This window comes from Archocentrus centrarchus, chromosome 20 (assembly GCF_007364275.1).
Source record: "Archocentrus centrarchus isolate MPI-CPG fArcCen1 chromosome 20, fArcCen1, whole genome shotgun sequence".
In the NCBI taxonomy this organism is placed as follows: domain Eukaryota; kingdom Metazoa; phylum Chordata; class Actinopteri; order Cichliformes; family Cichlidae; genus Archocentrus; species Archocentrus centrarchus.
In genome coordinates, this window is record NC_044365.1 from 24,470,571 (window position 1) to 24,497,629 (window position 27,059).

At 41.5% G+C, this 27,059-nt stretch overlaps 2 protein-coding genes across 2 annotated transcripts in view; one reads left to right on the forward strand and one right to left on the reverse strand.

The window, feature by feature from the left end:
* The first annotated feature begins 999 nt into the window (after nt 1-999).
* Nucleotides 1,000-3,809, forward strand: chst2b (carbohydrate (N-acetylglucosamine-6-O) sulfotransferase 2b). Its single transcript, XM_030755983.1, has one exon. It carries the CDS (start codon nt 1,582-1,584, stop codon nt 2,977-2,979), a length of 1,398 nt encoding a protein of 465 aa, XP_030611843.1. The 5' UTR covers nt 1,000-1,581; the 3' UTR covers nt 2,980-3,809.
* A 2,352-nt stretch (nt 3,810-6,161) lies between these two features.
* Nucleotides 6,162-27,059, reverse strand: part of LOC115799747 (sodium/hydrogen exchanger 9-like) — an 80,801-nt gene continuing 59,903 nt past the window's right edge. Inside the window, exons 13-16 of the mRNA XM_030757019.1 lie at nt 16,252-16,297; nt 14,675-14,730; nt 6,546-6,651; nt 6,162-6,457 (exon numbers count right to left, since the gene is read on the reverse strand). Coding sequence (XP_030612879.1) covers nt 6,266-6,457; nt 6,546-6,651; nt 14,675-14,730; nt 16,252-16,297 — 400 coding nt within the window. The 3' untranslated portion in view covers nt 6,162-6,265. The remainder of the gene's footprint in view (nt 6,458-6,545; nt 6,652-14,674; nt 14,731-16,251; nt 16,298-27,059) is intronic.

Sequence of the window (27,059 nt, forward strand, 5' to 3'; positions counted from 1 at the left end):
AGCACTTGACCACAACATGGATATTATGTAGAAGTATGTATTTCTCGCTTGGGGAGGGAGGGGGCGTGTTCTAGGGACTTGAGCCCTTTCGGTTCATTCAGTCTATGCCCCCACCCCACCCCACTTGTGCAAGGTTGTAATCCCACACAGGCAAGCCTCTTAGGAAAGATGACTTTCAATCTGCAGAGCATGTGTTTCCCTCTGTACAACCACATGGCCTTTCCAGTTCCCGGGGAACAGCTGTCAAACGTCCCATTTCAGCTGATTCCACTTGAGAGGAGTGCTTGTCACTGCTGCTGAGTGTTTCCAACATATCCAATAAAAAAATATTACGTACTCTGCAAATCATATACCGTAGGCCATTACTTTCAAAGATCAGCCTAAAAATTCAAGTGAGTTTTTATATTGGATTTTATCTTATTAGAAAAACAATTCTGCGGTTTGTGCGCAGCTCTCTTCTAATTGATAATAGGATTTTTCCTTGCAGGTATTGAGCTGTTTTTAAGATTAAAGCCGGGCTACCCTCTTGTGGCTGTAGTGGGGAAAACAAATACATTTAATCTGAAATATTGATTCTCTCCTGCAGTCATGCGCTAGGAGGAGGACGTGCATAACAGGAAAAGTAAGGACTGGCCTTAGAATAGGATCACAGCCTTAAGATTTTTTTTAAGGAAGAGAAATGGTAAGGAAAATGTGGACGGCTGAGACTGTGTTTTATTATTATTTATTTTAAATAACCCCCAACACTCTGCAAATCCCTTTCACCGAGTACAAACGGGAGGCTGGAGTAGGCTCAAAGGATGCACACTGAGGTAGACTTCACCTAAACATAACAACAGCATCCCCACCCCCTTCCCCATCTACCATTGCTATGATCTGTGGGAGCCACTATTACTGTTCAGATCAGACAGGCATGCAGCAGATCCACTGACGTCGCTCGCTGACTAACGTCTACGCGTCCCGCGCCAATGCGCTCCCTCGGAAGGCGGGTCTTTGTCCTGATATTCTGATTGAATCGGCCCAGTTTGTATTAGTTGGACGAAGAGAAGAGGAAGACGGAGAAATGTGTTAGAACCGTAACTGCGGATACAAGCGTTTCACTGCTCTATTATGGCTGATGCGGAGTGATTTGAGGTCCGGCCCGCCGCGCAAAATCGTGACCGCTTATGCGTCTCCGACGCCTGAATCTTACAAGGCTGCATTTACAAGGATGTCTCAGCTGATAACTGCGCGAGGATGCGTCCGCTGAATGTACTCAAACAGGGCGTCTGTTGCAATGATGAAGGGTTCTTGTTTTTTGTTTTGAATACAGGCCACCCACAGAATCACTGCAACGCCTGCTATGGACAACTTTAACGCTCCTCTCGTCCACCGTTTCTATGAAGAACATTGCGCAGTGCAGTGAAAAGGGTACATCGTTTTGTGGCTGTCGAACTGGGGTTGAATATATTACCTAATCAGCCGGAATTCATTTGGGTATAAATTCCCAGTGCAGCCCATAAACACACTACATAACGTGTCGGCGCACCGTCAATGTGAGGAGCTTCGTCCAGTGGTGAGAGCCACTCTCCGAGGGTACAGATGAGAGGCAAACAATATCATCAGCCACTGAAGTTGACAGCGCCTTGGGAGAAGGATGCAGGCTTTGGAAGGAAGCTTAAAACATACAGGAATCATACCAAGATAATAGCACAACCTGGGATCGTGATGAAAGTGCTGCGCAGGAAGAGGATTGTGTTATTTCTGGCCTATTTCTTACTGCTGGTGCTCACTATGCTTAACTTGGCTAATTATAAATGGACTAAGGAGCCACAGCAGTGCAATCATCAGATGAGGAGCACCACTTATCAGAGTAGATCTGACATTCGTTTCCTGTACAGGCCCTCTCTGGCTAAGAAGAGGCAGCTTATCTATGTGCTGACCACCTGGAGGTCAGGCTCTTCCTTTTTTGGGGAGCTGTTTAACCAAAATCCAGAAGTGTTCTTCTTGTATGAGCCAATGTGGCACATCTGGCAGAAACTTTACCCTGGTGATGCTGTGTCATTACAAGGGGCAGCCAGGGACATGCTCAGCTCCTTGTACCGCTGTGATCTGTCTGTTTTCCAACTTTACAACAGCCCCGGAGGTAAGAATTTTACCTCCCTAGGACTGTTTGGGGCCACCCTCAATAAAGTGGTGTGTTCATTTCCCCTCTGCTCAGCCTACAGGAAAGAGGTGGTGGGGATGGTGGATGATAAAGTGTGTAAAAAGTGCCCCCCTCAAAGCCTTAGACTGTTGGAGGAGGAGTGCCTCAAATATAGCACCATAGTCATTAAAGGGGTCCGCATTTTGGACGTAAATGTGTTGGCCCCACTCATGGAGGATCCATCATTGGATTTGAAGGTGATACATTTGGTTAGAGACCCACGGGCAGTAGCCAACTCCAGGATCAAATCCAGACATGGTCTGATAAGGGAGAATTTACAGGTGGTCCGCAGCAGAGACCCCAAACTTCGTCGGATACCTTTTGTGGATCCTGGGCACAAAACCACCAAGAAGGATGGCTCAGACTACCACTCAATTGGAGCCATGGAGGTGATCTGTGACCGCACCTCCAGGACTTTGAGGACCGCCTTAAACCCACCCAGCTGGCTCAAGGGGAAGTACATGGCCGTACGTTACGAAGACCTGGTCGAAAATCCAGTTAAGACTTTGAGGAGTGTCTACCGCTTTGCCAACCTCACCACCAACCATGACATTGAGATGTTTGCTTTGAACATGACCAGTGGCTCCAGTTCCTCATCTAAGCCATTTATAGTCTCCTCCAGGAATGCCACACAAGCTGCTAGTGCATGGAGAACAGTGCTCAGCATCCAACAGATCAAACAAGTGGAAGATTACTGCCACCACTCCATGTCCGTTCTAGGGTACGAGAGAGTGAGAACGGCCGGGGAGGCCAAGGACTTGAGCAAATCACTACTGACACACTCCAAACTGTGAAAACATTCTCACCACCAAAGACCATTTCATTTAATGTTCATTTTGCATAGAGTGCCGTTTCCTTATATTGTGGAATTAAAGCTTTACTGTAAATCTGTGTTCCTGGAGCTACATTGGCTGCGTTTGGAATGTATTGCCAGTCGGGCAGTTGTAGCTGTATTTGAAGGGACCGCTTCTTTTATACTGGAACACCGGATGGGTTTGACAATGCAAGGTTGAAGAACAGTGACTTGAAAAGTGAAGCTGCAACTATCAAAAAAAAAAACAAACAAAAAAAAAACTGTATAATTCATGTAACTTGTTATGATGACACTACAAAGTGGATGTTTTGGGGTTATTTTTTTTTGAATGTTCAGAATCTTTAAAAAAAAAAAAAAAATCTATGTTTTTCCAGTCTTCATACTGTCTGTAAAAGTGAAAATAGTAAGGAAAGTTAAAAAATAAATAAATAAAAGAGAACTGATTTAAACAACAACAAAAAAATGATTGCTAACGTTAATTTTTGAGATATGGTTGATGTCTGAGACAATCATTGAATTGGTTTCTTGTGCCATAGTTAGAGGTGTCATCTGAAGAGCAGTAGTACTATCTCAAGCTTTTAAAAAAGGGGGATGTTTTGATTATTACTATTTTTTTGTTTTTTTTTCTTGCCAAGTCCTCATAGGATGATATCATACACTGTGGACAATGTCATAACTCTGGCGCTGAAAAAGTCTCTCTCAGTGTTGGTGTGAGCAGTCTGTTCTACCATTTCAAATGTTTACAATTGCTTGCTCTTATGGAAACACATCTGGGAATATTGCATTGAGTAAAGTTCACAGTTAACAACTGTACAGTTTATGCATCTGTGTTGAACATTATTTTAAAATCCTCGTGACAAAGAAGGGCAGCGGCTCTCAAAAATGGCTGTAGGGAGCAGCCTGGATTTTACCATGCCAAAATTGGATGCAGGGTTTAATGCAGATTCTAATAAAAATGGGCTATATTTCTTTTCAGATTTATAATGAATTTTGCCTTTATATGAATAAGTTTTTTCAAAACTATTCAGTGCACACCCTTTTGTCATTGTTTGAGAGCCACTGTGCTGGAAAGATGCCATATAGTTGATGCTATTTGATACATAACCTAAAGGTGCCCTGTGGAGTTTTCTGGTAAACATGGTTTCTGTTTATACTCTGTGCTGCTCACCAGCATGCAGTGTGTATGTGTGTGTGAGTGAGTGTGTGTGTGTCAAACAGGTTGGAAACAACTGAGAGCTACATTTGAAAAGTTTGATACTGACTGTGTGCTTCCTGACACTCTATAGGTTTCCCGTTTTTTGCTGGTAAACTAATGCAACCAACACCTAATGTAAAACCAACAACTTGTGGTTAAAAAATCCACATGGTACCTTCAAGTACATGGCTGAAAAATGTTAGTCATAATAGCTGGAGATACTTCAGTAGGTGGTTGGCAGAAGTAATTACAGCTACTGTCAGCTTCGATTTTTTTTACAATAGCACCCTAAAAAAAAAAAAAAAAAAAAAAAGTGCCAAAGCATTTTCAATATGGGAAATATTACATGACTTGAACACAAAGCCCAAGAAACACTTGAAAAAGCTACATTCATACACATTCATTGTGCTTAATACCTTTTTTCTCACTGTGGTTTTGGTGTTTGGCTCAGGATGCTCAAAACATTAAAAACTGCACTTGAAAAGAGAGCTAATCTCAACAATGACAAGGTTACACAGAAACGTGAGAGTGGCTCTTCCTTCTGTGCAGAGGTAGATGCTGGTGCTGGCAGGCGTTCTTGAAACAAAACAGAAATTAAATTTTACAAGTCATGTGGAAATGTTTCAGTTTACACTGTATGCACCCTGCAATGCAATAGCAGCGTTTTGCATCGGTCTGATCTGCAACAGAAGCAAATGCATTGCATTATATCACAGTGATATGTTGCTTCAGATATCAGCAAATCACATAAAAACTGGCAATGATGCACTATGTGAAATATAAATGAAGCATTTATTCATTTTTTTTTTGTGATGATCTGCACCTTTAAGGACAGGACTAATGATGACGAAAGGCTGTTAATCATCATCTTTTGCTGGAAAAAGCTCAAATATTCAAATACCAGTGCAAACACGGAGGAATGCAATTTATATTTTTAACAGCAACCGAGAGCTGAAAAAAAAAAAAAGGCACATTCCCGAGATGCACCCATGCATTCACAATATAAAATGAAAAGCCCTCGCTTCAAGGACAATGGCTTTATTAATACACGACTAACCATCTGCATATTCACAAAGCCTAACCTTCACAGATTGTATTTGTGCAGTAAACAACACCCTGTTTCACTCAAGGGAACGGGGGCCTTGAGATTTATAATAGTGCACATAGAAAGCAGCAAAGTGCAGTCTAATTAAAGAAGTCAGAGCAAAACTTCACATCGCCTCTTTTCCGAATGCTGTTAATACTTTCCAGCATTTTGAAAAATTCCAGCACTGCAAAGACTGATAAGGAAGACATGGTGGAAGATTTTTGGGCACGCGAGGAGGGGAGGGGGGTAATAAATTCAGTAGAATATATTCAAATCAGTTAAAAGGATTGGAGCAGAAAACAGTGCAATAAAAGTTTAATAAGGGGCTGGGGAAGCGCAAAGCAAAGTTGGCACAAAAATACCATTTCAGCTGATTAAGGGAAATGCTGCAGCGTTCAGTCACAGAGTACGTTGATGAGTAATTCTCCCTAAAGCTTGAAACCCAGGCATTACATAACCGAGTAGCATGTAGCTGCTCTGCTTATAATGAATGTGTGACTTAACATATTGCATTTTTTTTTAATGGGAGCTGCTGCTGCATTTTAACAAAGGTGAAAAGTACACTTAACATTTCTATTTCAGTTTTCAAATTCCCCAGAGCAAGTCGAGACAAGAAAATCATCAACAGAGCAACAGGAAGAGCAGTGGCCTTTGTAATTGTTTTTTTTTTTTTTTTTCCTTCCTGTGAGTGTGCCTTTGTGTGCATTTCAGCATCAGGGGGGGGGGGGGGGGGGGGGGGGGGGTGGGGGTGGGGGGGGGGGGGGTTGGGTGGCTGGGGGGGGGGGGGGGGTGGGTGGGGGGGGGGGGGGGGGGGGGTGTGGGGGGGGGGGGGGTGGGGGGTGGTGGTGGGGGGGTACATGACCTTTGGAACCACTGAAACTCTAACTCCCAGTCAGCTGCTGGCAGATGTCCTGACCACTGACCCCCGGTTCCACTGTGGGAGGTGGGCTTTAGCATCAGGGAGTCAATAGCTGATAAGACGAGTTAGAGTTGAGTCCTGGACTCGCTTGCCTCCCTCGGGTGAGCTGGAGCATTGCCGAGGCCCAGGTCTCCATCCAGCAGATCCTCCTGTGGCTCAGATGCAGAATCGCCTCCTGAAGATTCATGCTGGCTCTCTGTTTTCTTCAGACTGAAGGTGGTTTCATTTGGTTCTATCTCACACATCTCTTCTTCATCCTGAAAGGCAAGTAGCAAATACCAGACGTGTTCCTTTAAAAAAAAAAAAAAAAAATTCTGGCATGTTGTAACACAGAAAAAGTCTTACCTCCTGCACATGGGGGCTACTGAAGACTCTGGCAAATGCACCACACCACTGTGGCAGTGAGTTAATCAGCGGGGGGCCACAATGAGTCAGCACTGGCTTTAGATATCTGTGACATTGTTAAGGGACTGTTCCAAAAGTGTGTACGTGTCAGTGACTGCAAACAGGAAAGAGGATAAAAGGGTTGACTGTAGTCTGGCTTGACCTCCAGCTGCACAGTCACAACAATAATAACTAACAGAACCAAAACATGTCTCAGATTTTTTTGATTTTGTACAGTAAGAACGAGTGAGACAATGAGCAATTACAGCAGTTTACAGATTCATTATAATGGCTCAGAAAAACCACACATAACAGCTGCAATGCTCTGATTAAGTGTTAACTATGGTTATGGCCTGTTTTCTGTTTTAGCAGCTGATGCTGGAGCTAGAAAGAAGTGGTCAAAGTGAATCACTGCAGTGCATCATAAACACAGCCATGAAGGCTGTGACTGCATATTATTGCAGCCGCAGTCTAAATGACCAGACCTCCAGCCGTTATTTATACATAGAGATAAAAATGAGAGATTCAAATCTAAAATGGTGCTAAATCACAGTTCCCTTGTGCTCAAAGCAATAAAAAATACATCTGAAAGATTATTATTTCCCTTATGAGGTCATTGTCAGCTTACTGTCATTAAGTGCAATTGGCTTTCCATTTTGAAGACAGCACCCTGCAGAGAGCTGGATATTAGTCATTCAAGCTTTAGGTACTTGAGCTATTTTTGTTTCAGACTCCTAAGCTGTTAGCATATTTAATATACATAGCTCTTGTCAGCTGAGTAGTTGTCTTAAGGAATAAAAGCTACCATGCAAGAAAGAAAGCTTTTCCAGGAGGGGATGCTGCATAAGTGCCAACTGGCAGAGGGTAAGACAGAGAAAAATTATTTACTCATAGAAAGAAAGAAAAAAAAAAGGGAGGGGGGGTGGCAAATAGGTCATTATCTAGTTTCAGCAAATTGGGTCACCCTTGCATTTGAGTGAGACCCGAGGCAAGGTCATGAATGGCTCATAAGTGTGATAAAGTGCAGATGTAAAGTTTAGTGAAAACGAGCGTTTTGATTTTTGATCAGTGTTGAGAGTAGATAGGGTCACTTTTTAGAGTGGAATGGAAGTGTGGGAGGTGGTCACTAAACAACAATAATGACATATTACTCCCTCACACAGCTCATTTCAGATCAGAGGTTAGAGATTATGTTGGTGGCATTTTGGAGCACGCTGCAGGTTTCTAATTTATAACTACCTTTCTGCAAGAGCTCATAATTTGCTCAACTTGTGCCTCGGACAAAACAACAACAACAAAAAGACAAGCTCTTACTTCAGTGTTGGCATCAGTGCTAACCTTTGTACCTCAGTGCCTTTAATAAGTAATGTGGGACTAATGTGGTACACAAGTGCACAATCCCCTGGCATGTGAACAAAAAACAAGGGCAAGTGGAAAGTAATCTCACATGTAAATTGGTACCAGCTCTTACATTTTGGTTCTGCTGTTGAAAATGTGCAAGAGGTTGGAATCATGAGCACCATTCTGCCAGCTAACAGGATTTATTTATAAATGTCACAAATGAGAAACGGAGAGAAAAGAGGGAGGGGTCTAAAGAGGGAGAACAGGACAGAATAATGACTTCCTTGGGATGTGCCCGAGTGAGTTGTTGGCACTGTGTCCTCCTGTTCCATGCTGGCATGATACTCGACAGTGATGGTAATTATAACTGCTGGTTCTGCTTTCTGCTACACAATAGTGTCAGATTGTGTGTGTGTGTGTGTGAGGAAAGATGCTGAGTAGCTGTGTGGGGGTAGAAGACCAACTGCTGCTTCAGCCACCATCGCAGCAAGCATGAGTCCCTCGCTACACAACCCACGTGCCACCCTTTTCCTGACCTTTCATGAGTGGAGGAAAGCATTAGTGGTGTAATACATTTGCTCAGCTACTGGAGTTCAGAACACCTGAGACAGCTTCACAGATTATCTGAATGATAAAGAAGGTAAAGAGTCTTAGAGTACCACTGAAAACGAGGAAGTCTGGGTCTGTCAAAGACTTCCTGTTTCTTCAGAGACTTTTGCCAGGAAAGTCATGTCAAGAACTAGACTAGAAATACATCCCCCCCTCCACATGAGGTGCAGGTTAACACCTCCCCAACCCCAGAAATCAAATAAACAATAAATAAGTCAACTTGGTGGTGCTTGTAGATTTGGCTTAACCCACAGACTGTATAAAAAAGACAGACAGAATGACACCACCTGGTAATTTGTGAAGCCCTGCACTGAAGCCTGATCTTGAGCTTTCTGATTGTCACCGTGTGCATAAAAACAAAAAAACAAAACCCCAAACGAAAAACAGACATGAAGGGTGAGAGACAGATCTGCCTTAGAAACCACTGTGGTGCACATTCAAAGAGAACTGCTGACCACAAAGTAGCTATGCACATCCTGCTTTATCGTGTAGTTCACTCTAAATGGGACTATAATTTACAAAATTAACCTTATACTGTATTAAATGAGACTTAAAACTAGCAATTAAGATCATTAACTCATTAGGAAGGTGTTTATTGAGGTCATAAATCAGGTGAGCAATAGGATTATTTTCTAATTATTTTTCCACACAATCAGACTTCTTTTTACAATAAAGGGGTCGCCCCCCGCTGGGACTACAACACACTGGCCCTGCGTTTCAGATGGATTCATATTCTAATCTAACTCTGTAAAAATGACTGTAAGTTTCCCTTAAATGCAAACTCCTTTCATGCACTACGCAATAAATAAATAAAAAAACAAAAAAAACAAAACACTTTTTAATCAGAGTTTAGCATCAAGTCAGTTAAACTAATGTGATATTGATCTGGTCAGTTCAGTAGCAGAAGGGGTTGTTAATCAGTTTCTGCTTTGGTGTTAATGAAATTAACATCAGGTGCACTAGAGGGGCAACAATGAGGCAACCTCCAAAACAGAAATGTTTACAGGTGGAGGCCATTGGCATTTTTTTCCTCCTCATCTTTTGTGACTCTTTTCTCACTAGTTTTGCATTGGCTAGGGTCAGCGTCACTACTGGTAGCATGAATTGATACCTGGACCCTACAGAGGTTGCATAGTATGCTGCCTGTAACATCATTCGACATGACTGGTTTTGTGGTGGGGTCAGTGATGGTCTGGGGTGGCATATCCATGGAGGGACGCACAGAGCACTACAGGCTAGGCAACACTGGCGAAGTGGGTCCTGGGTTCCTCCTGGTGCACGATTATACCCGCCCTCATGTGACGTGAGTATGCAGGCAGTTCCTGGAGGATGGATGGGTGGATGGACTGGCCCCTGCTCTGCCTGACCTAATTCCAACAGAACGCCTCTGGGACATTATGTTTTGGTCCATCCGACGCTGCCAGGTTGCACCTCAGACTGTCCAAGGGCTTAATGATGCCCTGGTCCAGATCTGGGAGAAGATCCCCCAGAACGCCATCCGTCATCTCATTAGTGAACCAAAGGTTGCTGGCATCAGCAAACTCTCACTTATTTTTACTTTATTCAACTTAATTTCACTCCATATTCCCCCCTGGTCCTCTGCACCCCACCTGAAGTGTCTCTATGCTCCACAGTTTGAGAACCAAAATTATAGGTCAATGCATCTTTGGCACTGCAGAGGGTGACCACTATTTTAAGATTTAAGTAAACACTGCAGTTGAAAATGTCTAGTATATATGCTTTTACAGGCAGCTTTATTGATTATACAGAAATTGGAAATTAATTAATAAACAACAACATCCACTGGTCTTAGTATGGATTCAGTTAGGAAACAAGAGGACAAACAGAGGTTGCAACACGGTTAAAGCCCGATTAAAATTACCACTCACCCTAACTCAGTGATCAAGCTCCAATACCACCGCACAGAGTCTTTTTAAACTAAGTTTATGACATACTTCTAAGGGAAGCATCCAGCCCCAAGTTATTAGTTAATCAGCTATATTGACTCATCTACCCTGTTTAGATTTCCTACTTTGCTTTACCAGCTCCTACTACAAGTGCAAAAGCACTCAGAAGTGACAAAACTATATCTTACAGACAGTATTTACTCCACATGTATCGCTTGGAGGACTGTGCTGAACTGGCTTTCTTCACCGAGCAAGACAAAGGCCTACCACACTTATTGCATGGCCTTTTGTTACCTAAGCACCTCCCACTATTTTCAGTACTGCTAATTCTCCTAGGGCCCAAGGACTTCCCGTTCACTACAAATCAGTTATGAAAATACAAGAATATACTGTAACCCTCTGAAAGGTATGCATAATGAATAATTATGCATGTCTTGCACACAATACAAAATGTCAGTAGGAGATATTTACAGTGGGCACTGCTACCCTCTAATTGTTACTTCTCAAATAGTGTTGTTTATGCTTTGCTCTTGTAATACTAAAAATATGGGTAACAATTTGGGACTTGATTTTCAAGCCACTCAACATCCTTGTAATTAACAATGTTCTATCTCCTAAACATGGGTGGAAGCCATGGGTGGAAGCCATGGGTGGCCTCTGGGATGCCAGATCCAAAACAAAAACACTGGTTGCCAGCCCTAACTCCACAGTATGCAAACCAATTCAGCTGGAAAGATCAAACAGGCTTTGATGTCCTGTAGAATGAGTGCTTGTCCTTATGAACCCTAAAGCCAGGCTGACGGGGAAACAGTTAAGGAAGCAGCAGTGTGCCTCGAGGATGCAGATGGCGAGCCAAGTTGAGGCTCAATTACTTGGCAGCAGGATTCAGGCTGAGGCTCCTCTCACCTGGTCCACTTCAAAGCATCTTCAGAATATGTTTTTCCTCCTCATCAATAGGAAATACTGCTTGGAACTATGCCTTTCATCCTGCTTCTCTCATCTCATCTTTTCTCGCCCTCTCTCATATTTAGATGCTTTACATGTTTCCAAAAACCCACGACATATACATAGCCTGTTAAATTTGCAACCCATTATGTAGGCTTTAAACTATATCCACAGCAAAGGTATAGTTCATTTAATTAATATATTTATTCAGCTTTTAATTTTGTGCTGCAACCTACAGGCATGTCATAAGAATATTGACAGGGTGAAGTTTACATGCTAGTATATGTAGTAACTGGCAGGCTGTCCCATTAGTCCATTAGCAAGTTACTAAACTTCCATATTAAAATGACCCCGTTTACCCTTTGTACATGAAACAGTTTTGGCCTCTATAGCTAATAGAGCCCAAAAAAAAGATTTCCCTAACATCTTTTATGTGTAGTTATTTATGAGCCCCTACTAAGATAATATGACAGTGCATGTTAAAATAAACTTGTTTTATTGTAGCAACAAGTTGCAGAGTACTCTGTTTATGTTCTGCCCAACTCTGCTCAGATCAGCTGGTTGTTTGTTTGTCGTCAACACTCATAACATGGTTGAAGGGTATTTCCCCGTCTCTTCTTTACTTCTTATTTTTAATTTGCACCTAGCAGCCAATAAATGGGGCAGCATGTGGCGTGGTGGTTAGCACTACTGCCTCACAGTTATAATGACATCTAGAAGGTCTGGTTTCGATTCCACCTTGCCCCCCCAATTTATGCCTTCTTAACAATTGCACAGGGATGAAACTTTTTTACTCATTTAAACTTTATGAAGGTTTAAAGTTAAATCTATAGCCTGTCTCACTAACAGGTCTGCTGTAAGCTACTGGCTTTAATCAGTAGCTGTTTGCTAGTTTTCACAGCCACTAATTCAAGTCACCATCATTGGATATCTCAGATGTGTTTGGGGTATTGCTGGAGAATATTAATACAGTTCTCTGTCAAATACTAAGGTTTAATACGTGGTTGAGGGTATCAACAGCTTGTCCAAGAAGTCTGAGCTGTTGATGACTGTTTTCCCTAAATGGATGGCTGTAATGCCCCCCTGAAGGCAATTTGAAAGAATGCAGGTTTAAGACACTTCTGTAAGATTTAAAGATGCACCCATATAGTTTATTAATGTGCCTTGCTAGCAAAGCTTGCTAGCAGTAGCTGATAACTTCACACTCTATCCCCTCGTCCAAATATGATGAGTTCTGGCTCCAAAAAACCATAAGCAGTGCAAAAGAGGGATTCACATTCCAGGTCAGCAAAGTGAAAGTGCCTTAAACCTGCATTTTTTTTTTTTTTTTTTAACTGCCACCAGGGACAATATATGTGGTTACCAAAAACTTTCAGACCTATGGGAAAGTGGCCCTCTGCTCTGACCTCTAAACAGTTTCATGATGCCTTTATAGGCTCACTCTTCCACTTCAGGTCATATCGAATTAAACATTAAGTCGATTTGTGAATTTTGTTCTGTATAAGTGTCAGAAAGGCACATTTTCCAGGGTGTGATAATTGGCTGATATGTGGTTTTATAGTCAGACCTACCCTTCATTGTTACATCTGAGATGGTGATCAAGATGGTGATGGTGACAATGACAATGATAAACAAAGCTTCAAATTGGGACTTCACAAACCAAAGGGTGATGTCATGGGAGCTACATTCACTTATTTTCATCATGACAATCAAAATGCTAACACAGAGGCTTCAAAACAAAGTTTCACAAACCAAGCCTTAACTTAAAGTTACGTTAAATTAGCACAGGGAGGAGCAAGTTGAGATAAAAAAATCCGGTGTTAGGGGAAATATAACATTCATTCATTTTGACTGGTGTTATATAAAGAAGAAAAACCTGAGATATTCAAATATATTTTTCATATTCTGTCAAAATAATATAACTCGTACAGTCTCAAAAAGCCAAAAACAGGCTTTCTTCTTCCATAATCAAAGGTCAGTTCCCTAGCCTGAATAATGCCAATTTTGCACTCGCATTCATTTTGAATGAATCCATTAAAAAACAAAACAAACTAAAACAACACAATCATCCATTAAATGACTAATCTTAACAATATGCTATCAATCCATTATTTTTGCAGAAGAGATAAAGCCCATTAAGTAAAATTATGTGCTCCTTACCAAGCGCCAGGTCATGAAGTCGTTAGGCGGTAAAATTAAATTAGCATAAACTTAATGCAATCCTTGTGGAATCCCACTGCACAGCTGTTTTCCTCCTGCCAAGTCATCCAGCTACACTCTCTGCTTACAGGACCAGCTCGCCATGTAGTGAACAGCTATAGAGGCAGCAATAATTTGACATTTTGGAAAATATCAATATTCAACACCACTCCCACAGAATAAGATTGCTGCTATTAGCTGCTTAGCTTTACTTAGCATAAAGACTGCTAGAGGAGCAAACTGTTATCCTTGAAAATGAACTTCAGAGATCCTCGTCAGACTTTGACAGCTTAGCTGTTTTTTTCATGTTTCTGGACTTGAGCTAAATAGCCTTTTATGTATTGTTGCTACAGACAGGAACATCTAACTTCCTAAACCTTATATTCCTGATTGCCTCAAGATAAAATATTAAAATGACAGATAAACACTGAAGTTAATTTTGGAATATATCTCATCAATTTATTCCATAAGTGCACAGATGTATTCTTGCACCGAGCAAAGACTGTGGATTTTTGATCCCATCATTTATAAACAGAAATGAATTGGCAAGTTAGCTTCGTAAGAATCATTTTGTCACTACATAACTCAAACGATGACGCCGGTGAGAACTAAAGACTACACATCTGAAAAAGTATAACATCTGTGAGCGTTGAAAAGTTGGAAAGACCACCTCAGCGGGTATATAGAGGGTTTCCTGTGTTTTTTTGCCTGACATAGGAGTGCAGTGTTTGAACACTCTTTTCATAAGAAATGATTGCTGAGAAAAAGATCTGTCAAAAATTAGGCACCTCTTAGATAAATGCATCCTAAAGAACAACCTACATCAGGGAAACTAATATGAGCACAAATGGTTATGATATGACTGCACAAAAGACGTCATGCATATAGTGTACGCTTGCTTGTAGGCCACGTGCCTACAGCAGTTCAGGAACTTTCTGTTTGTCCTGGTAGATAAGGGTCTTTCCATGTAATGACACACTATTTTTTTCTTACTCACCGAATAGTACTGCTCCACAGACCACTGCATTAATTATTGTGAGTGCAAGCAGATGTGAGAGTGCTTTGGAGAAGAAAGCAGTGAAAGGATACTTGTAGTCGAGAGAGTGCCACAGGCCCTGTGTTGTGTCTGGCCTCTCTGTAGCAATCTGTAGACCATAAGAGAACCAATGTTACTCACTGACACACAAAGCCCATCTGCAGTGGCTATATATGCTGCCTGATGGAAATGCTGAAAACCTGCACCTGTGCATGGTCAGCAGGGCCGTATCACATGACCACAGCTTGAACAAGAGGTCAGACCTAATAAAGGGAAAATCCTATTCCCAAAAACTGAACAACCAATAGAGATCCCTTCCCAATACAGTAAGAACATGACCCCCCCCTCCCCGCTCTCTGGACTCACATGCATTCAACTCTTTTCATAAAAAACGCTTCATGTCTCCACTGGGATCCTCCTCCAGCTTTACTGGCCCTGCTATCTATTTGGCCGCTTGATACAAGAGAGATGCCCAGACCTTGTCCCATTCATAGCATGCGGATAACAGTCAGCTCAAATAAGAGGATAAAAGAGAATGAATGGAGAGCTGCTGGGAAGCAGTGATGGTGGGGTGGGAGAGGTGGGTGTGCGCACAACAAAAGGCCACACTCAGAGGGCCTCTGTTCTGTTCTGGATAATACGCAGACCATCACTCAAAAGGAAGCAAAACTGCATTTCCTCTTGAAGTGTTCTTCACTTCAATGTCACGTAGTCTTAAAATAAACAGCAGACACAACGTTAAAGGCTAGAAGCACATTATGCATCAGTGGGAGAGGACGGAAGGATGTGATGTAAATACAGTATTTGCAGACATATACATATTGGTAAAAAAAAAACAAAAAAAAAAAACAATCAGCTAGTTGGGTATACGACCAAATGCTGTGAAGAGAGCACATATGAAGAGTTACACCGCCTTAGTTACAGGGCCTTTGTTAACCACAAAACCACGTTTCTGCGAAGCTTGCTGCCTGCAGTACAACATAGTGCACACGTAGGCAGAATGACTGCCTATAACACGGTGCAACTTAAGTTTTGTGACTGTGAATGATACAAGCTGTTGGGCCATGACCTGCCAAACTTACATAAGAAAAAAATTGTGTTTTTAAATTTTGTTTTGTTATGCGATGGGCTGTTTCTTGCCAGCATTATTATTATTAGTTTTACACATAGAGTAGCTCATATTTAAAGTTTGATGTGTACTTTACTTTTTTAAATAGGGAAGCTCCTGAAATGGATCACATAAACTTTTAAACAGATTGCGGTGACGTTCACATTTCAGTATGTTAAAGCACACAGAATAACAATTAACTCACTGTAACCCATCTATAAACAGTGGCACTAATATACCATTTTTAAAAAAAATCTTTCTGGGATTTGAGAAGCACTGCCTGCACATCACTGCAGATTGTGCTGAGAATGATTTAGAAAGTACTGGTTAAAAAGATCAATTTTAGCTAACTCCATCTGTATATACTTTCACAGTCATACATGATATTTTGCATACATTATTCTAAAAGGAAGCTTAGAAAGCATTTCTATGAGAAAGGACCAAACACTGCAGATTCAAATATAATTTCATTCCAGAAAGAACAAAAAACAAGAGGATGAATAAATATGCTGAATACTTTACCCCAAAAGAGAGGTCCTCCAGGTTTTCATCTGGATCCACCCCCACTCTATAGTGAATTCAAAAAAAAAAAGTAAAGTCAAATCCTCACTCATTACACAATAACAATGATAGTAAAATAATAGAGACAGTATTTTTTTCTCCAGTACACGTAAATGTTTGAACATTCTAATGCCGAATGCAACTTGGCAAAGAAGGGGAAAGTCAGTCGTGTCACACGGCTTGGTTTTGAGCATGACCTTTCAAACAGTTTCATCAAAATCAGCCTCATCTTCCGCCTCACGCTGGGAAAATGTCAGCTGGGTAACCCTTTGATAAATGACAAACAGCACCGCAATTATGCTTGATATTCCACACAGCTGCTGTTATTATCCTGTCAAGGTGTGGACCTCACTTTGCTGCTGCGGGGCAGGGAGGAGAGGCGGACTGGCTGCTTGTTCGCTCTGAGCTGAAATGAAGTGATTCAACAAGAGCCCGTGTCAGCCCTGTGAGCCACTTCAATGAGGAATGAGGGCATTATTTCAGTGTGTGCGTGCATTCTGAGCTCCAACACCGCAACGTGACTTAAGCCGAAATCTGTCGGACTTTCTAGAATCACCTGGTGAAAATCTTGATATAACCACGCATCATCCAAAATCATTTATAGATATATAGTTGCACGAAACAGCACGCCAGCACCATCGGTAGACTGTGGGCATAAAATGTCTCACAGAGCATAAAGAGATGCAGGGAGGGAGATGGCTGTCGATTTTTGTTCCTGCAGGTCAGCAGTTAAAGTCTAATGGCCTGGCATTATCGCTCAGGACATTTTAAAATAGCCTAGTGCTACCACTGTGTATTTGTGTGTGTGTGTTTCTACGTGCTTGTGCTTTTTTAATGTGCTGATACTAAAGCCTTTTACTAAGAATGCTGTGCAATAACACAAAAGAGAGGAGATTCTCATCAGTGCATTACAGCTCTCCGACTGGTTATACAGATTGTGTCTTGGCAGCCTTTTCTCTATAATCCATCTCTTTGTCATTGTTTGTCTTGACTGTGCTTCAATTTTTCCCTCTCAGATCGCTGCTCCTCTTGTTTTTCCCTTCTGAAATTTCAGCTCAGCCTTTGTATTTTGTACAGTATGGTGGAGCCTACTTTGTGCCTCTGTGGGATTCTGAGCCTGTGGCAAGAAACTGTCTTAAAAGAAAGCAATCAGCCCATGAATGCATCTATTAACTCATCTGACATTGGTCCTGGTAGCATATTCCACTTTGTCACCTTCTGTCCCCTTTTCTTCATCTGTTTGCCCCACCAACAGTGTGGTGAAAAAGCATTTGCTGCCTTCCTCATTTCTTCTTTGTTTTGCACGTCTGTCACACGTACGTGTTTCCGATCATCAAACAAATTTTAATATTAGACAAAGATAACTTGAATAAATGCCAAATGCAGTTTTTTAAATAATGATTTATTTTATTAAGGGGGAAAAAAATATCCAAACCTACCTAGCCCTGTTTGAAAAAAATAATTGTCCCCTTTACCTAATAACTGGTTGTGCCACCCTTGGCAGCAAGAACTGCAATCAAGTGCTTGCAATAACTGGCAATAAGTCTTCCACAGCACTGTGGAGGAATTATGGCCCACTCTTCTTGTTTTAATTCAGCCACATTGGAGGGTTTGCAAGCATGAACGGTCTGTCCAAGGTCATACAGTGGTTTTTGCCTTGAAACTCTCACGGATGCCATTTTTGCCCAGCCTTTTTCTTATTGTTTAATCATGAACTCTAACCTTAACTGAGGCAAGTGAGGCCTGCAGTTTTTTTATATGTTGTTCTGGATTCTTTTGCGACCTCCTCGATGAGTCCTTGATGTGCTCTTTGAGTAATTTTGGTAGGCCGGCCACTCTTGTGAAGGTTCACCACTGTTCCATGTTTTTTCCATTGGTGGATAATGACTCTCAATGGCATCTCAAAGCCTTAGAAATGGCTTTGTAACCCTTTGCAGACTGATAGATGTCACTGACTTTGTTTCTCATCTATTCTTGAGCTTCTTTAGATCGTGGCATGATGTGTTGCTTTTTGAGTTCTTTTAGCCTTCTTCACTTTATCAGAAAAACTCCATATAAGTGATTTCTTGATTCAACAGATCTGGCAGTAATCAGGCCTGAGTGTGGCTAATAAAAACTGAATTCAATTTTCCAAAAAATGTGGTTAATCACAGCTTCTATCTCATCATCTGCTTTTACCTTCTATTGCTTCATTGCATCAACTTCTGTCTTAACCCCAGCCATCTTTCTCCTCTTCTTTTTAATGTAAAATTTTCATGTTGCCAACATCTCTTTCCTCTTTCTCTTCAAACCCCACTTCATCTTCTATTTATTAATTTGTCTCCCCATTTGGCTTCTCAACATCCATTTCACTCTCTCAGATTGCTCTTCCTGTCACCACCACATCTCACCTTCTCTCAATTCTCTTTCTTCTTTTCCACAACCATCTCCCTTTTCTCTATTTTCTTCCAACATCATGGATCAGTTCTCCCTTTCAACAGTAACAGAACAGGAACTGAGATCAAATTTATGCTGAATTATGCTAAAACTCCCTGAGAACTGACTTTATCACGCAAGGTCTAGACTGGAGCACGTTGTTTTGTTGTAAAGTGTTGTTGGAGAAACTTGCGGATGCCAATGCAAGGCTGCGACAGGCACATACAGCCTGCACTGCCTATGACGCATCGGCTTCAGCTGGTGGAATGCATTCCATGGCGACAGGCTCTGTCTGAGCTAAGCTGAAAGAAAGAGGAAAGGGCAGATATGCTGTGAGGGGAAGGAACAAGAAGAGAAGGCTGTGGGTGTGAGCAATGAGAAGATGGTGAGTACAGCAAAAAAAAAAAAAAAAAAAAAAAAGAGAATAAAAAGTAGTTTAGAGTTTCTTGAGTGTGACAGAAGAATATATATGCTGACATGACAGTGACAGAATGAGTGGCTGCTATGTTGGTGAATGTGTGTGAGAGGCAGGGAGAGTGGCTCGGTGAGTGTGTGAGTGAAAGACTGACTAGAAGACAAGACAAGACAGCAAGAGAGACGAAGAGGGAAAGACATAAAAGAGAATAGAAAAGAGTTATGCGGCGGTCTCACTCAATGCCAATGCAAGAGCGGAACAAGGAGATAACAAGGCAGTGGGTGTTTGTGAGCCAGTCTCCTTTCATGGCCTTGCTTTTCAAATTGATATGCCCCCTGTACAGTGTTGCCTTAATATTCAATGGACTGGGATTCAGACAAATCAAGTCCAAACTAACTACCCTGTGACTGTGAGTTCACATGAATAAATCTGTGAATGAATTAAAGTGGACAGCCATGGGAACACGGTGGGAGAGGAAAGAAAGCACAACAGAGGAGGAACGTGTGTAAATTTTGCATAAATTTGTATCTACTGCAGACAACAGCTGAATCATAGATACTTCTGTAATGAGCCTCCACAGGAATATGCGATCCACCCATGGCCCACTTGCTTCTCCAAATGAGGGAGACTTCTCCATTCTGTAAGGAAATCACAACCCATGCAATAAAAAGCCAGTCAAAAAGATATTCACAAAGGAGTAACTCAATCTCCTGCAATCTGGCAAGATTCTAAGACTGAGTTAGTGGTCCTACCGTGCCAGTCATCAGCAGTGTCCAAAATCAAAGTCAAGCCTTTTCTCTGTTAGTGGCCTCTTTATGTGCTGATGCAATTTCAAATGTGTTACACGAAGCTCCAGCGTGCTTAAAACATCTGTGGACACATTCCAGGATGACACAGCACTTTGCACAGAGCCCTTACCGACGACTCATCGAGTTCTTTTGGGAAAAACTGCTTTTAATGAAAGCCCATTTTTATGTCTGGGCTTTTTTTTTTATGTAAGAGAAAGAAGCTGATTTTTTTTTTTTTTAACATTATCTTGCTCAGCCATACATAAAAGCTGGAATTATACAGCAGAATGCGCTCTCACACACTCATAAATACCTCCTTACAAGTTAATACTTCCACTGTGCCTGAGAGAAAAGTGGAAGAGCAAAATAACTTGGCCTTGGGCAACGATGAAATATATGGCTCGAATGTGTATGCGCAAATATATGTGTGCCTGTGTCTCCATTGGAGCGCTATCACTCTAGCTGACAGTAATGGGTTGATAAAGCTAGGCTCACTGTGCTGCAGGCACACTGAACATGAAGCCTCATGAGAGACGACACCTGCTTTGCATGTATACCTCATTTATACACTGGGGGAGTCTACAGGTAGCAGTTAAATGTGTTTGCCAGAGATTTTGAAAAACAAACAAAAATTGCATGCAAAATTGCAATTTTTTATAAAGGAAAATATAATTTCCACAGGATATAATTAGAAGCTTAAGAAAAATCAAATGAGTGTCTTGCTTGAGTTCATGAACTCAAGCAAGAAATACTTTACACTCAGTAAATTAAGTTACAGTACTCTTCCCTTATCCTGTGCTCACTATGTACTAGTTCTTTCTCTCACTGCTCTGACAGAGAGGCAGAGGCTGTGAAGGAAATCGAAATAGGGAGGGGGCGAGACAAAGACAAAGAGTCAGAGTCTCACAGGGATTGTGTTTGCTCTATACTGTGAGTACGGACAAGAGGAAAGCTGTAAGTCATCCTTCCAGTTTCCTGTTTGAAAATCCCATTTGGCTGTTCTTCTCATTGGGGACACACTGATACCATATTCGACAGCTCTCAGCAACAGAGCCTGGAACCAAGACTGCCACATATATGGGGATATTTTCTAGTTTGGGATTTAAATTCTGCCCCACAGACCTTCCCAGCTATAACAAACGCATTACACCTCCAATCATTACTACAATTTTCTTCCAGCATCCTTATGTGTTGTCTTTTACAGGACTCTCTCATCACTTAAGGCAGTTTTTAACTTGCAGTTTCTGTAAATCGTGCATCAGTAAAAATGCATGGATGATCCGACAGCCTACAACAGTACAAGCAGATGCAACAGTACAAGCAACAGGTTATATGATTTAAAAAAAGGAATATGTCATAGGAGTATGGTTTCAAGGTCTGGCATTGTGTAGAAAAAAAAATCCCCAATAGTGTAGACATCAATACCTGCAGTGACTCAGACAGTGGCTTTAAGATCTCAGTGTATTGCAGGGTTTGCTCTGATAATAAAACAACAGCGGTGGAAGGACTAAAGCAAACATTAAAGTAACGGCACACCCCTTTCTCACTTTGAGAAAATACATACGACACACACAACTATGTGACTTTATAAGATATGCAAACATTTTACGGTTTGCTTGATTACGCTTGAATCCGCATGCCTGCTTTGCCAGCAAACATTAATCGAACAAACCTTGTGAACTGAAAGAGCTCCTAATCAGCTTATCAATGCTGGTTCCGATCTAAAAATAACAGTAAAGTTGTGATATACAGTACTGTAAGTAAAGTAACCACAACCATCTTACCCAAAAACAAAATAGTGAAGTTGAACTGCAGATCTCATGAGAAAGTGGAGCAAAGAGCTCTCTCACACAGTTCACAGTTCTGATATATTGGATATGGATATTGCCACGTCAAGCTTTAAGACATAACTTAAAGTTAACATAAATGCAAGTTGGCAGTTTTTCTTTTTTCTTCAGCTCTCAGCAGAGACGGTCGCACTTTTCTTCTCTCCCCAGCCCTTCCTTTTCCCCCTGCTTTGCTGCTTTAGAGCCTCTCTTCACACAACTTCCGAACTGGAATTTATAATTATTGATCTGGTCAGCTGGTCTCTCAACGCCATTGTTTTGATCAAATTTTCACCATGAGGAGATTGGGGGAAGGAGAACCCTATTTCCTCTTATCAATTGACATTCCAGCTGGCTACGTTATGGATTCCTGTGTGGTGTGGAAGATGACGTGCCTGGCCGTATTGTCAATGGAATACACACACATTTGGCTTATTGACACTGGGGTTTCTCCGAATTGGACCGGGAGATACCTGGTTTGTCGTTGCAATTCAGGAAGTCTAGGCAGCTGTCTGGCCTTGGTAAGGCTGCTTATGACGGGAACACGGGAAGGGTACAGACTTAAACTCAGACTCTGTATATCTGGAGGTGATTCTGAGGGGTAAGATCTTGGAGATGTATGTATCTGTTTCTGCACGGCGAAGGAACAAACCAAGAAGATTCGTGAGAGGTGCCAGTAAGACTGAAGGCTGTCAACAATTTAATCAGTAGTCTGTACCAAAACAAGTCATAGAATCAGGAATTTGACTCCCTGGCAGCCTTGGACTGCCGCTTATCAAATTATCTCCGGGATGTTTGTAAACAGATGCTCTACGCCCCCGCCGTCCTGTCTTCTTCTGACCTAGCTGCTGATTATCAGAACTGTTAGCTGAGGAGGGAGTTTGAGTCAGCCCCACAGTAGCCCCGCTGGCTCCCCTGTCCATCCCTCCCCACCCTAGTGCTCCCATGCTATATGTTTCTGCTCTGTCGCAGAGGTTTTTGTAACCTTATACTGTGTATGTGCATATGTATACAAAGTATGAGATGATTTTTTTCCTCACTCATCCCTATATGTTTCACTATTGTTTCTGTCTTTTTAATGGCAGCGCCTCCAGAAGGGGGGCAGCATGGCCACAGTTCACCTATCTCCCCACGTTTGTTCTGTTTGTCTTCTTGGATGGGTGTTCTGTTAACTGTAATTTCCCCATTGTGGGATCAATAAAGTATCATCATCAGTCATGAGCCCTGTATCTCTGTTTGCTTTCCTGATTCTGCACTCTAACAAAACAACAACGCACAAATGACCACATCTCTGCCTGTAATATTTAGGCCGATCTATGAAAACCCAGAATGTGCTGTAACCTAAATTTCAAATCACTTGGGCTGGTGTAAAAATAAAATTGGCAGATTAGTGTGTAGGAGTGAGTGTGTTTATTTGTAGCCGCATGTGTACTGGTGATATTAGTAGGTTTACATAAGTGCACGGTTCGTTGTGCTCTTCTTATCTCATCTAACCAGACAAAACTTTTTAAATGTTCTGCCATTTTGCTCACTGATGAGTGATCACCCACTCAACAGATGTCCAAATATTATGTTATCTTTTCTGTTGTTTGAAATGAGCTACGGGATATTGATGGCCAGAAATAACTCTGTATATGTAATACCAACTTGGAAAATGTGGCAAGTCATAACTTTAAGCAGATTACGCACAGATTCAGCAGTCACCACATTGGCATTTTCACTTTCTTGGGCTGTATTTTTATGTATTTAATTTAGATTTTCATTAGACAAAAGACATTGAATTTAACCCCCCCCCCAAAAAGCTGCCTACAGTGAGGCTAAAGATAAACTCACTGGCCACTTTATTAGGTATACCTGAGGAATACAAGGTTGGATGCCCTTTTATCTTCAGAACTGCCTTAATTCTTCGAGGCACAGATTTAACAAGCTGCTGGAAACATTCCTCAGAGATTTTGACTTATAGACTTGATAGAATCACACAGTTACTGCAGATTTGTCAGCTGCATGTCCATGACATGACTCTCCTGTTCCACCACATCCCAAAGGGGATGTATTGGCCTGAGATCTGGTGACCGAGGAGGAAATTTGAGTACAGTGAACTCACTGTCATGTTTAAGAAACCAGTTTGAGATAATCTGAGCTTTGTGAGGTGCATTATCCTGCTGGAAACAGCGATCAAAAGATGGGATGAACATGGTCAGCAACAATGCTCAGGTAGGCTGTAGTGGTTTAACAATGCTCAGTTGGTATTGGGGGCCCAAAGTGTGTCAGGAAAATAACCTTCATTACACCAGCAGCAGCAGCCTGAACTGCTGATACAAGGCAGGATGGAGCCATGCTTTCATGTTATTTATGCCAAATTCTAACCCATCTGAATGTTGCAGCAATAACCGAAGCTCATCAGACCAGGAAAAGCTTTTCCAATTTTCTGTCGTCCAATTTCGAAGAACCTATGCAAACTGTAGCCTCAGTTTCTTGTTCTTAGCTGACAGGAGAGGCACCCAGTATGGTCTTCATGCTGCTGCAGCCCATCTGCTTCAAGGTTTGATGTGTTGCATGTTCAGAGATGCTCTTTTGTGATGCTCTCATCATGTACATTTTAATTTGCACAGCACAATAACAGAGAAAAAGGACACTGTGGAATTGCTACTTAATCACATTCATGCAGTGATAAGATTAGAAGATTAATAGCACTTTAATGTTCCCACAATAACACAATAAAGCCACAGGAAATCAGTCAGCATAACTTTCTATAAAGTCTGATAAAAGGGGAAAGCATCTAGAGCAGTAACACGGTCCACCTACCAGCACCTCCAAAGTTCACCAATTATAACTCCAATTCCAAAAAAGCTTGGAATGCTGTGCAAAATGCTAATACAAACAGAATGCGCTGATTTATAAATCTCATAAACCCATATTTTATAAACGATATAACATAGAAAACATGTCACATGTTTAAACTGAGAAATGTTACTACTTCATGAGAAATATTAACTAATTTTGAATTTGACAGCAACATGTCTCAGAAAAGTTGGAACGAGGGCAACAAAAAGCTGGAAAAGTAAGTGGTGCTCAAAAAAAAAAGAGCTGGAGGAACATTCTGCAACTAATTAGATTAACTGGCAACATGTCAGTAACATGACTGGGCATAAAAACAGCATGTTAGAGAGGCAGAGTTTCTCAGAAGTAGAGCTGTGCAGACGTTCACCAATCTGCAAAAAAAAAAAAAGGGTACAAATTTCCAGGTAATTTCACAATAATGACTGACTATTTCATCATCTTGCATTAGTGCCTATGGAATTGGCAGCTTGCACATCTGAAAAGGCACCATTGATGCTGAAAGGTAGGTACAGGTTTCAGTGCAAAATATGCTCCCATCCAGATGAAATCTTTTTCAGTGAAGGCCTTCCATATTTCATCAGGACAATGCTTAACCAGTATAAACATCTGGTGCATCATGAAATGAAAAACATGACAAAGGCAACCCAGGACTGTGGAGCAGTTAGAATCTTGTATCAGACAAGAATGGGACAACATTCCTCTCCCAAAAGTCCAGCAGCTGGTCTCCTCAATTCCCAGATGTTTATGGACTGTTGTTATAAGAGGGGATGCTCCAGTGGTAAACATGACCCTGTCCAAACTTTTTTGATGTTTCAAATTCAAGATGAGATTTTTCTTCTTCAAGACAGTAGATTTTCTCAGTTTAAACATTTGCTGTTTCTATTTTCCATTGTGAATAAGTAGAAGAAAATGGATGGATGGAAATCATTGCATTGTTTTTAATTTACATTTTACACATGGGTAAAATGGGTGAAAGTTCCCATAGTATAAGTTTTAATCTTTGCAGAAAATTAAGCGGCTGCTGGCTATAATTGTCATGAATTGTGAGGTTAAGGACCAAATGCTCTGCCATTATGTCCAAAGAAATGCCCAAACCACAAAGGAAACACATGACTATAAATACTCTGTCTCTCTCTCTCTCTCACACACACACACACACATTATTACATACTCAGCCATGTGTGCACCCACTTTTTTAGAGTGAGAGCTCCTAGTTTTACTAATTTTACTGACTGTACAAGTCTTGAGCCACTGCTCAAGTGAAATAGAAAATGTGAAATAGGTGCAGCATTTTCTTTTTGAAAACATGCAAACATAAATGGAAATAAATCTGTAAAATTGATAACTAACTAATCCAAGTCAATATTTGGTGTGACCACCTTTATTCCTCAGCACAGCCTGAACTCTCTTGGGCAGCTTTCTCCAGGCTTCTTGAAGGACATTCAAAGCTCTTCTTTGGATGTTGGCTGCCTTTGTTCTGTGACAGAGCCTCAGCTGTGTTTAGTTGCAGACCTGTTATCACTGATTTCCTGTCCAGTTCTTGTGTAATTTGTGTGACCTCAGTCTTTTCTCCCTGTTTCCTTTCCTCAGTAATGGCTTCTTGACAGCCACCCTTGGACCATTTCTGATCCAAATCAGGGCCTCAGAGGAGCCGGCGTCTAGCTCAGCTGCCATATAAATCCAAATAAATAAATTTATCGTTGGTATAAAAGAGGACAAAATAATAAACATATTTAGGCAGCTCATAGCACCTGTATGATAAGGCACGTCACCAAATTCAGAAGCAATTTCCTCCAGAAAAGCCCGAAACTGCCAGTGATTTAAACATTTACCTCTTATAAAGTTCACTGTCTGTGTTGCGGTGCTTATGGCACGTCTTCAGGACGTTTGCTGTGCAGCATTTCCTGTATGATGCAACTCACCTGTGCGGGTCTCCCTCTGCATTTTCACTCGCATCCGTCCCACAATCTGCTCTTTTCCCCGCACATCCCAAGAGACACATGGGTTTACCTCCGATGTTACCCTGTTTCAAAGTCCACTTTTCATTTGGCCATTTTTTGGGGTCAGGCTAGCTAAATGTTGCTGTAAAAAGTGTTGCTGCTGGTACCCTCTTCCCCCAGATCAACCGATTTGGTCAAGCCAAAGCATTTTAATTTTTCTCAAATTTCATTTTTTCCCCCTCATTGTTAGATCTCACACTCAAAGAGTGGTTACATGACAAAATCAAACTTGTAAGCACTCCTTGTCTACATCTGGTAATGACAGCCTATCCCAGGTGTCACAGGGCGAGGTGTAGGGTACATCCTGTACTGTACAGGTCGCCAGCCTGTCGCAGGGCCAACAGAACGAGACACACTCACATCCACACCTATGGGCAATTTAGAATCACCAATTAACCCAACCCCACTAACCGGAGAACCTGGACAAAACCCACCCAAACACAGGCCCGAAAGGTGGATTCAAACTCAGACCTTCTTGCTGTGA

Coding starts and splice junctions, on each gene's coding strand:
- chst2b (XM_030755983.1), top strand. CDS start 1,582: ATGAGAGGCAAACAATATCATCAGCCACTGAAGTTGACAGCGCCTTGG.